We start from the raw sequence: 12,810 nt of genomic DNA, 5'->3' as shown, positions 1-12,810 counted from the left end.
TTATAACACTGCTTTATTCTGATTATTCTGTCATAAAGGATTATAATGGTGACATGCTTCTAAATACTGTATAGCAAATTTATATTTCTATTAGCTTACATTATTATCCTCCACCAGACGTCTTCACCCATCATAATCTTTGTAACCTGTACACTAGACTACAACATGCCACACATCTTTTGTAGGGTATATATAGCCCCATTACAGTACCAACAGCTCCACAAGAGTCACGGGTTACTTTGCTGTAAGAGCAGAATTTCATCTCATAGTACCGCCAGCCGTGAAGCAAAAATACCAAAGAATGTGACCAAAGCCATGTCGATCAAGGTCTGCCTAAGTTAAAAACTAACTTTAAGGTTTTTTTTGCTTTCTACACTTTGAAAGTGTGAGCCAAACCCTTGCCTCCTCTCCACCAACACTATCGGCTTCCTTCCATCCTTCCTGCATTACAGCCTCTCCCTCTAACAGAAAATGGAAAGGAGAAATTAGAAACAGAGAACAGAGCCAAAGGGGGAAAAGGAAAAAAAAAAAAAAAGAAAAAAAAAAGAGATGAAGAAATGTATGCTACAATAATGATGAACACAGTTCCGCACCCTCCTGAGCAAGCTCTGCTTTGCTTACTCTCCTCATCTCCCACAACTCTGCGTAGCAATTCCCGTCCACTGGTGAACAACTGCATACATCTCTCTGCTGCTAACACAAACTTCTTGCTCTCAGACGTACATCTTCTACAGGAAGATGTAAACAACGTATCTTGCATCAGGTGTGTTTACACTTCTACATAACCTTGCACTAAATGTCATATAAGGAGATAACAGGAAAAAATGCCATCTTAATTTCCTGGTAGGAAAACTGACTGTAAGCAAACTATGGTATGTTGAATTTTCCTTAAGCTATCTATACATTTATTTATTTGTTCAGAGTTAGAAAGTTTTAGCATCTTAATATTTTAATCAATTTTTAAAATTTGTATAAAACTGTTCACAATCCGTATGACAAATAACACCCTGCCACCACCACATTACATTACACATTAGAGTGGCCAAGTCCAACAACCCCAAATTTAGGCAATGCTGGGTCTGTGGGTACCTGTGCAATTTTTAGACCCTTCTTCCTTTGTCAATGCACAGAGGTGACAGTCCTCATTCAGCACTCATTCCCTCACGAACAACAAATGGCTCATGTCCCAGTGCAGGCACACTGTGCTAACCTCAACAAAGAAGTGGCTGTTTCCTTACAGACTTTCCTATCATCTTCCTCCTTAAGTCAAAATATTTAGTACAGTGTCTTCACAATACTGGGGTGAACACAGAAATGCATCCTTATCTCATTTTTGCCACCGAGCGACTAAGGAAGGCATGGAAAGATTAAAATGAGAAGTCTTCATCCACTAGGCTGCAAACACCTATGATGTGATTTTCCAGAATACTTAGAGCTATATGGGATTTCATACACAAACCAGCATTTTAGCAATTCACACAAAAGTCAGTCAGGTCCCCAGAAAATGAAGAACAGTCAGAGGACACGCCTTTAAAGTTTGCTTTTGTGAATGACTAACAGAAAATACATGGTAGAAGCAAGGGTGGAATCCAGTTCTTCAAAATCATTCTTAATGAGGAGATCACCCTGTGCACCAGTCTCTGGCACAAGTGAAGTGGAGTTTTTGCATGTGACAGCCCTTCACAGCCTTGCAATGTTCTTAAATCATGTCTGTCGGGTGCAGAGGGAAAAGCAGTTGAAGATACCATTGAATTTTTTTATTACAATGATACATATATACTATAATTAGTGTCACATCTTCTGTTATATAATGATAAGGACACGTAAAAGTGTTCTCTTGCGGCTTCCTAACTTTAGGTTCTTCATTTTGCAACTTGGCTAAAGTTCTTTTAACATGTTTTTTTGGCATTTCAAAGTTCTCAAGCCGTATGCATACAAAGTAAACTGGAAAAAAAGAAGGGAAAACACCCCAGAGATTCCATTCTGCGGTACTGCATTTTTTTTCCCAGTGAGCAGTGGGGCAGCTTTGATGAACCACCTATGTCTCTGCCATCTGTGCTAACAAAGTGTTACGAACCGCACTTCTTACTCCCTGTGCAGCCAAGGAGTAGCAAGGGATGAGGCACATACTTCATCAGTGGTTTCACTGACACTTGCCAACAGAAGAGAAACTCTTGAGTTTCATTGCAAGCTTTAGGGAGCAAGCACTTTGGGTAAACAGGTTTTTGTGCTTTTTGGGTGGAACTGGTACAAAACGCAGAGCTGACAGCTGTGGCCTACACCCTCTAACCTATTCAAGACTCGGTCTGTGGTGGTTTACTTCTGACCTGGCTACGGGAAAACTCTTTAAGTTCCTCTCATTTCCACCCAGCCACAGTTTAACTACCCTGACAATTCAAACATCTTTTGAACGTAAACAACCAAATATTCCTTGTGATACTTAAACCCAGTATTTCTTATTCCACTCACATCAGTCTTAAGAAATAATGTATTGATTGCTTTGAACAACTGCTTTTACTCTCAACAAGAGACTATAAAAAGCCATATGTGTCCATATGCAATTTCTGAGGAGCTCCGTACCTCTACCAGAAAACTTAAAGGAGCCCAGAATTCATAAAGTTTTAAAACCCACTGTTCTGGCCTGTCTTTAAAGACAGCAGTTCACTCATGTCAAATGATTCATCCACTCCAGCCTTTTCTGAGCCTCTTCTGCCTGGTGAGCTGCTTCCTAACTTGAATTTGTGCAGTTGATTATTCTTACTTAAGCACAGAATCCAGCATTTGTTGAATTACACCTCATTTTTCTGCATAGTCGGTGCTATTTGTTAAAGTAATTTTAAATTCTTGTCCTGTCTTCCAAAGTGCTTGGGGGCAGCGGGCTTTGGTGTCATTTGCAAATGTAATTCTCTCTATTCATCACTGAACAGTACTGAAAGCACATGCTCTTCCACTGTAAGCAGCGCATGGTCGTCATCCCTTCCCTGCGTTTATAAGAACCTTGTCTTAGACATACCATATGTTCACAGCATTGCTGCCAATAGAGGAGGATTAAAAACACTCTTCCCTTTTGATAATTTTTCACTCCTAAATTCCCATCTTGCCCTCCTTGTAAAGGAGAATACATGGATGGAATAATAGTTTCAGGCAACCTTCTTTTTTTTCCTCTCCCTACATTGGCCAAAACATAATCCTCCCCCTGAAATCATACCTCCTTCTTAATTTCTGCACTTCTCTCCCAATGTTTACGTAGCCCTGCAGCAGAAATACCTGCTGTGTATGTTTCTGCAGAGAGACCCGAATTCACTGCGATTTACCCCTTGCCAAAACCGCAACTGTTCTTTGCAGCAACCATTTATGGTTTTTTCATGTACAAAGGCATGTAAGCCCATTATCCTTCCGACTTTTTTGTTCTAGCGTCCATCCCAATTTTACTATGAAGTAAGATTTCTCATCAGGATTATGGGAAAGCCACATGCATCTTAGAATAAAAGGTACAGTTACTTCTAAGGATATAGTAGATGTAGGAAGTTTGGGACTGCTGATAAATTCATGAGCGGTGTTGTTTCCTATTAAACAACTATTTTGCTGGAAAAGGATTTAGAAGAAAGGGTATATGCCATTAAGGATTTAAAACTGTCCCACATGTACAGGCTGAAAAAACGGTCAAACACCTATTTGAGACCTCTGACAAACTTGCAAAGACCTGCCTCAGATGCAGGTAAAACCTGACATGCTAAGAACTGCATGAAAGATAAATTTGGCTTGAAAACATGTTAAGAGGATGGAATGGGATGGAAACCGTTATCGTTTCTGTCTTTTTTCCTGACTGGAGTACTTTCAGAGTGTGTCTGACCAGCATGCAACTATACAACAGAACAAAAGCACTTACTTTCTCACCACTTCAGCTCAAGTAAGCTGTGCAACGTGCTTTAAAATTCTTCACATCTCAGAGGATTCTGCTGTTTTCTGAAGAAGTGCCTAACTTGAACTTCACATGTGGTCCTTATTTAAATGCAAATCAACCAATAAGCAATTTAAAGTATGCTAACAGATAATTTGTCTTTGAGATACTTGGTCTTGCAATGTGTTAAGGCCTGACCAATAATTCACTTTTTTTCACAGCTTCAGATATGCGTGCACTATTTTAAATTCACCTGGCAATTGAGTATTTTTATAGTTACCAAACACACAAATACTTAGCATATTGAGGGCTTGGCCTGGCAAATTAAAAACAAGCCCTTCAGGCACAGGAAAGATCAAAACCGTATTTGTTCTAAATTTCATGAAATCTTGTTGAACTGTGGTTATTAGTCCTCTGGGTGCCAAGAAAGTAATCTTTTCTTTTTCATGGAATTTCTGCATTGAGAATAAAAGTATAAATATTCTGGTGAAATCCAAACTCCAACGTAGTCATGTGTTTTGAAAGTAGGATTTCACTCACAATATTGTGGTAAACTAATTGCTATTTGATTTTATCTGAGAATAAACTGTTTGAATGGCAAAGGTCAGACGTTCATTCAGATCCAATCTTACTTTGAAGATGAAAGTTTTACTGAGGTATAATTCCACGAACTCAAAACTAAGGAAAAGCTTAAATGTAGGAATTCTGAGAATTACAGAATGTATTCATACAGCAGTAATTATTTTAATTTTATGGACAAAAATTTTCTTCTGATCAGAATTCTAAAATCTCAACAGAACCTTAAAATTTATTAAGAATTCTTGGCACGAATGCATTAAGGTACATTAAATACCTAGCACATTAAACCACTATGAAATATCAATATTCTCAGTAATTCAAACTTTGAAGAAAAGTAAACCATGCTTGGCAGCTTAGCATCAGTACTAAAATGACCGTAAAAATGGTCATCATAATACTGGTTATCCATGCTGCTCTGCCTCTAATCTGCAAATGTGGGGAAGATCAATCAAGCCCTCAAACTGGTCCGTGAACTCCTTCAAAAATATATATTGTAATGATATATAGCCATATCAAATTTTCTATAAGCACTTCCTTTAATTAACAGGAGGAACACATTTGTCTTGACTCGCTCTCTGATCTTATAAAGAGATAAAGTGTCATTTCCCTGTAGTCATATTTGAAATCAGTAATATAAGGAGCCGTAAACCGAACATGCATTGAAGACAGCAGGTGCATACCATGTAACTTAGTGGAGGAGATTACTTCTTTGCATTCCTTAACGTTAGCAGTACTGAGCTTACACTGCTCATGGTCACATAGAAAACCAGCACATAAACGCATTCATGTTTGTCTGAAAACCATCTTTATCAGTCACCAGGACAGAGTCTGTACCAATGGAAACAGACTTAGGGGAGCGTGCTCTAGATGTTATTTATTTTTTCATAATTCTGATTGAAAGAAAGTAATTCAGATGACTTTCTTGCTCTTCCTAGCTAAAATTACAAATTTCTTGCTGAAGAAAATTTATTTTTTGGTTTGATTGGTTTGAATGTCATGTTAGTGTCCTTTCATGCCAAGAAAAGGGTTAAAATAAAATACTTTGCTGCCCACTGTTATTTTTTTCTCAACTAAAATTCAGGGGAAATCTTAGAAGATAAAACAATTGGATCCCAATTCTCGCCAGAATATAAAAACATGACAAGCTGCACACTCCTGCAGTGGACCACCACTGAATTTGATCTTCTATTCCATGTACCAGGTAAAGTAGCCTCGTGCAGCAGTCAAAACTAGCATGAAAGTACCACGATGCTAACTTTAGCCTTCCTGAGGGATTAATATGAATGCTTAATGACATTAATCTACATTTAGACCACTTATGTTTAACGACATGCTTTCCATGCATACATATATAAATATTAATTTTGGACTGAAAGATAATCGTTCAACATGATAACAATTAAACAGCTGTAATCTGTCTCGTGCTAAGTAATGGAGCTGCAGGCAAGCTCCATAAACAGATGGTCTTACCCACCCATGCTTAATGTTAAAGACTTTTTAAAAAAGAGGTGTTGACAAATCTGAGCAAGAAGGCATAGTTTTAATGCAAATTGGCCAATTTGCAATTTAGATTACTCTAAAACTAATTTGGTCTATAGAAAAAATTAAGCTGCATTGTAAAACTGAGATGTTAGACAGCACATAGATATAGCAGGTTCCCCACCAACATAATTATTTACTAATTTCATTCAGCTAACAGAGTTTAATGGAAAAGCAGCTGGAAAAGTATTCATATTTATGGGCTTCCTATGACAGTTCCTTAATGTACTCATGGTACATGCCAGTTATATCACAAAAAATAATAGACTTTCTGAAATGGTATCTGTTCCAATCTCACAAAACAACTACTCAGACAGGAGAGGGTCACTGAACTCATTGCAAGTGAGGACAGAAAGGAAACAAAAACATGTTTTAGCACAACTGTGTTATGAAAACTTAATTACAGAGCAAATTTTCATCCAGGCTATCACCTGGGCACCAGCTGTGCATATGTGGTCTTGTATCACATTGAGATGCAGGTTGAGCTTCACAAAATAATATATGGATGTTCACCTCAGACCCACGAATGTCACTCCCAGACCAAATAAACAGCTGGCAGGTCATTTTCCATAGCTTTGCAGTAAACTGTTGATTTAACCTGTTCACACAGGGATACAGGCAATGGTAAAACATTACATTAAACCAATTTAGCAGGGCCTGTTGTGACAGGACAGGGGTAATGGTTTGAAACTAGAAGAGGGCAGATTCAGGCTAGATATAAGGAAGAATTTTTTTACAGTGAGGGTGGTGAAACATTGGGACGGGTTGCCTATAGAGGTGGCAGATGCCCCATCCCCGGGAACGTTCAAGGACAGGCTGGAGAGGGCTCTGAGCAGCCTGGTCTACTTAAAGATGTCCCTGCTCACTCACTGCAGGGAATCGGACTCCATGACCTTTAAAGGTCCCTTCCAACCAGAACCATTCCATGGTTCTATGATTACAGTTCTCAGGAGGGAAAAGACAGTAAACAATGTAGATGCCTTAAACTGTTTAGTATTTGAAACACACATTGCCAGTGTTTAGTTCAAACCTGCAAGATGCTAAACAATAGCATTAAATCTTGAGTTTTGTTAATTTTTATTAGATTCATTTCATCACAGTACCGAGCATGTATTTATCTGCCGAACATCTTTAAGATAAATATTTGGAAGTATATGTTCAGGGCAAAGACAATGACTTGCAAGTGTGGCCAACATCAGGTGTGGTACTGAAGTGGAATTACCCTGTGCCAGAGATGTGTAATGGAACAGGGGATATCGGCATCACACATCAGGTTTACTGCACTAGTCAAAACAATCTTGCCCACCTTAATATATGCATTGCTTCCAAAAAAGAAAAAAAAACCTCACCCTGATTTAGTCTATTCTGTTCTGTCTCACAAATCAAAGTATTGCAATCCTCAGCCTTAGGAAAATGCTAATGTTTAAGCCAGGTAAGCAGATATCTAAATTTTTTCTCAACACAAAAAGCACACCTTTGCAATCACCTATGATTTTGCTTCCCAATATCCTGAAGTATTGAAATAAAAACAAGAAAATGGTCTCTGGAAGCAATTAGAATTTCCTTTGGCCAAATTCCCATTTTAATATCTTGAAGTATACATAAAAATCACAGTATCTCAAGACGCAATCTAGGGTTTAAGAGATATTAGAGAGGAATAAAACTGAGGACTGCTTTTTTTTAATTAAGGAAATAAAGGTTTGGTTTTTTTTCCTTCTTCCTACCCTTTAACACATGTCAACTAATAATACAAACAGTGGGCTAACTGAAAATGAGACCGGACAGATAGTCAGCATTTAGAAATACATAAAAATCATTCGATGAGGTGCAAAACTTTTAAACTATTTTAAATGGCATTTATGCTTCACAAAAGTACCCTAATCTGTTTGATCAAATGAGTTAAGGATTCAGATGATTCAATACACATTCCAGTTAGCACCTCTGTGATTAATGCATATATATCTACTCCGTTTTGTGCATCCAGCTAGAGATCTGGCGAGCTATTCCCCTCCCAAAAAGTGATTAAAGTGCATTGCCCTTAAAATTTACAACTTCTTTGGAATATTTCTTTCACAAAGAAGTTGTAAATTTAGGCTGTTGCACTTCATGTGACTTCCAGCTAATAGCTGCAACAAACAAATATATCTGCATTTCTAAAATACTTCACACTACTTCAGCTAAATGGTTAATGACTTTTAGAAATAAGGAGGCGGTAATTGTTTATTTATAGAAGTATAAAGGAAGCGTGGGAGTCTTTCACACGTATCACGTAAATACTCTGCTACCAAGCTGAGAGTTGTAAGCAGCATAAAATGCCGGGGTTACAAATGAAGGGTGACAATAAAAAACTGGTTTGCATAGAGAAACATTCTGATGTCCCTTGTGTTCTGGAATTTATTGCTCAGAAAGAGCTGCTACTTACTTTAGGGCAGGTGAAAGAAAAGCAATTTGACCCTTCATCTGCCAAGCCGAGGAGGCAGCAATTTTTACTCCACTAAGTGGAAATACTCCTGGAAATGAGCAATAAAATGACCTCGTTCCTCCATAACACTGAGCTCCTGAAGAGAACAGCTCTAAGAGAAATAAATACAACAGCAGGCTAGAGCCTGTACCTCATTACTTGTCTTGAAGACTGTAAGGGCAATATAAACAAATCAAACTATCTTTACAGCAGCAGCCAAAAAGTAAACACCCATTTAAAGAATAAACAGGTGGGAAGACAGACCTGCTCACCCAGTGCTGAGGAAAAACTTGTTTGTGCTTAATATGTTGGAAAAATTGTTCAAGAGCAGTTCATCCGTGTATAACTACAACCCTTGAAATGCTGCCAAGGTCAGCGAGACCAACAGCAGCGCGATCTGCTGAGTAATTGCTTGTTGGCAAGTTAAAGCAGTGAAGGGAAAGGCTTTATCCTACTTCTAAAGATTTACTTTATTTTATTGTTCAGAAAGCGGTTCTCTCCCCATCTCTCTACTCTCTCTGTCAGCATGTTTTCTGGAAGCTCCTCAAAAACGTTAACCCTACCGACTCGCGCCCTGGGACTCTGCAGATGCACCTTGGTTCCCTCCTTCATGTGTCTCATTCTCATTAGCAAACAACAACAACAACAAAATCGATTGTGATTTCTGTCAAAAATAATTCACAAATCAATCTTACTACTTCACACCTGACTCCGTTCTACAAAACAAAAACTTGCCTCATCTTCTTGGCCCAGTGATGTGGGTATCAGTTAACAGAGCTGTAACAGGCCCTCGTTGTCCTTGCCCTGAAAGCTCACACCACTGTTCCCCACGCAGCAAGCACCACCATGCCGCCTCTCGGGCAGGGCTGTAACCTACCCAGGAGCACAGCCTGGGTTTTACTGGTTTCTAGATGCTCATGCCCCAGTGATGGCCCAGCTGTGCTAACACATTTGGAGTTGCAGCCCTCCCAAAACATCCATGGAAGTTCAAATTCTCCAGCCTCTTTTTAGCTTGTGACAAAAGCAAACCATACTATATCCACATCCATCAGCTCTACCGCTATTACACTTACTGACCTAACCTGTTGCTTTGGCTGTATCACCTCTTTTAACTGGCTCTCCCCCACCTTTCCAAACTATGGGGTTTTTCTACTTCCTGGATTTTTTTTTTGACTCTTCAGATTATCTGTGACTTTCCCATCACTCAGTGTTACTCTTGCCTCTGTTTGACCTGTGGTTACCTCTTTTGCTGTCTATTCAATCCACCTCTAAGTGCTTAGCCGTGATCTTCTCACGCCTGGGGGATGTGTCCCATAAATACCTCTGCAGAGCCACGCTGTTACACCTGTTACAGCCTTTGCTGAGCTTCGTGCAATGCTCTCCACACACCTAGGTACGAGCTAGACATCTCTTGCAGTTAAGACCATTTCCAGTCCTTTGTCTGGGCTTCCTACCTGTTGTTAGGGAATAGTTTCCCTGTGTGGTTATACTGAAACAAAAACTGTTTGGATGGGACCCTCCTCCTCTTACAGACTCGCAGTGTCTTGCACAAAGGGAGATTTAGCATGGAAGGGAATTTCTTAGTGCTACAGCTATACAAAATCAATATGAAAATGATATACTTCTGGCAACTCCTCCCCTTATTTACATGCGTAATTTCTCATGCTAGTCCACTGTCAAGGCCTGTGCAGTGGAGAGGAATATCCTGCTGTATATGGGACATACAGATTGTAAATAACTGAGTAAGAGAAGCTCCATTGATAAAGGCAGAGTAATTTCAAAAGGTTTCCACGTGCTAGGACTAACCTGATTACAGAAACACAGAAGCCGTATTAAGGATGGCCTCTTCTTAATCAGCTATATTAAACTTACATTATTTATGTGTAAGAGATTTGACATCATTCTAAAATAGAGCATTATGTTGACAAGAAGATAATTTTGGGCAACTAGATCACATTTATTACAAGGTGGTAGTGACATTTTTGTGTAGGCAAGTCACTTCTTAGAGCTTCTTCCTCACGGAAGAAAAAAACAACCCCCCAAAACAATAGGAAGCATCATTTCTGAAAAAAGTAAAGCTATTAACAACAGGAAAACAGGAATCAAACAATATCTTTACAGGTTAAAAGAAAAGTAACCTCATCCTCAGCAAAAGGCAGTTAAAAGACTGAAAAAGAAATTATTCCACATCCTTTTTTGTGGCAAATGATGTATGAAAAACTGGTAAGCCACTATATAACCATTTCCTTTCTTAAAATACCCACTCCCTTACACAGGCTGACACGTGCAATATTCTGTTTGAAGAAACAAGCTTCAAAGCAATACACTTCTTATTCAGATGTGGCCAGCAGCGCTGGCTGTTTGAATTTTGCAGCGAAGACCAGGTAAAGCATTGCCAGCCTACCAATGGTACAGTGCTCGCCGTTCCATCCCTGGCTACATTCACACTTCCCGTCTTTACAGGTGCCATGCTCCGCGCAGCGGGGATGGCAGGCTCTCTGGTTGCAGGCTGCGCCCGTCCAGCCTTCCTCGCAGCGACACGTGCCACCCATGCACACGCCATGTGTGCCGCAGTCCACCGAACAGATTTCTGGATTCGAGAAAAGAAGAGGGGAGAAAAGGAGGCAGAGAGTACACACAGGAGAAAGAGGGTATGCATTAATTAGCAGCGCTGCATTTTAACTCGACATGCAAAGAACAAGAAAGGCAAAATCTCTGAAAATTAAATCAAAGGAATTTACTGTGCAAGGCATTTTCAGGTAGGACCCAACAGAATACGGAGTACAGAGTTTTATCTCTGTGCTAATGCTCACTTATTTATCCAGCTGACTTAGCGGTGCTTAAATGCCCCCTCAGTTAACAGCTCTTCTGTTAGCTCCAAGTAATTTTCAGTCATATGTTTTGTGATCACATATGTCTTGAAGAGTATATACCTTTTCTATCTTAGATTATATGGCACTTAGACCTAGCAGAACGTACAGTGTACTCCTAGCGACTCATGTAACATAGACCTAGGTCACTGTGGCTCCAAGTGAAAATCTAGTATTAATGGAAGTTCGTTTTAACAAGGTTTCCTGCTCCCTGGTTGTTTTTTTTTTTTTTCAAAGTAAAAATGTGCCATTTGTGACACATTTTTTCATTATAAAGAATCAGCCTTAGTGAGACAAATTAGTACTATGCTGACATACTGACACATCTGTTAAATATAAAAGATGATTCTCTTTTACTTTCAGTAAATTTGTATCAGTGACAGCTACGAACAGTCTGGTTTAAATAATAGATTGTTAAAAAAATACATCAACATACAGCAATTTAACTTGTCGTTTACATATAGTAACAGGATCTCATAAGTGATAGAATAATTGAAAAATATGTTAACAGCCAAAGGTAGTCTGAGGCCAAACAACGCATGTTAAGTCTCAGCTAATACACGATGATAATTTAGACTGCCAGATTTTGCATTTACAGTTTTGGTTCATTTAGTCAGACTCCAGCAAACTTTTCCTCTGCTAAGCAGACAACAGAAAAACAAGAGGAGATGCGATACAGCCTGAGGGGCTGCTTTAGTTCCTTGGCATACAGCTGGCTGTAACCACGTACTAGTTCATAAAAGTACTGTATTTAGTTTTTTTTTTTCTTGTAAAAGGCAACAAACATTTCAGTAATAAAAGACTGAAATTATTTTCAAGAGCAAAAGAGAGAAGCATTCAGCGCAAGAAAGGTTTCCAGTTTCCCACTCGACAGTGTTTTTCTTCCCCATAGAGAATAACCCACTGTATCAAAGTGCTGTGGAACATTAAACACGGTATCAAAAAGCTGTGACATTTCCCACAAGAAACAGTCCAAAACTTTTACGGAGAAAGACAGCTGTAACTTCCCCCTCCTTTTTTTTTTTTTTTTTCCCCCCCCCTATACAGCATTTTATATGTACCTTGAATTAAATTTTTGATTAAGAGATGCAAGATGGTTTGATTAACTTCAGAGTCGCAAAATGTCAACGCAGCTCCAAGTAAGAAAGGTTTATTTCTCTTCAATCTAATCAATTTTTCATTAGGGTGAAGGTGTTTATCAGCTTTTAGCACACTAGCTTTGAGCAAGGTACGTCAATCTTTGTAATGAATTTATTAATTAGAGTTAATTTAATTGAAGTGGAATTGAAGGGCTAATTAACGGACAAACTGCTGATGAAGACAGAGGAAAGCTCTGCTGATTTCAAACCTATAAAGCCCTCTGATGGAAATAACACAATTCTTTTTTTTCATCTAGCAGCGTAACAAAATGTTTATGGGTAAGATTTACTTTTTTAGCGTACCACTCTGAAGGTCATTTT

The 12,810-nt window shown here is 38.9% G+C and overlaps 1 protein-coding gene across 9 annotated transcripts in view; it reads right to left on the bottom strand.

The window, feature by feature from the left end:
- TENM3 (teneurin transmembrane protein 3) overlaps window positions 1-12,810 on the bottom strand; it is a 323,373-nt gene that overhangs the window by 67,443 nt on the left and 243,120 nt on the right. For all 9 annotated transcript variants that reach the window (XM_055714055.1, XM_027814146.2, XM_055714069.1 and 6 more), the window contains one exon: window positions 10,885-11,070. In XM_055714055.1, coding sequence (XP_055570030.1) covers window positions 10,885-11,070 — 186 coding nt within the window. The remainder of the gene's footprint in view (window positions 1-10,884; window positions 11,071-12,810) is intronic.

This window comes from Falco cherrug, chromosome 1, assembly GCF_023634085.1.
Source record: "Falco cherrug isolate bFalChe1 chromosome 1, bFalChe1.pri, whole genome shotgun sequence".
Lineage (NCBI taxonomy): Eukaryota > Metazoa > Chordata > Aves > Falconiformes > Falconidae > Falco > Falco cherrug.
The sequence above is the reverse complement of the archived record's forward strand: the minus strand, read 5'-3'. Positions and strand labels throughout refer to the sequence as shown.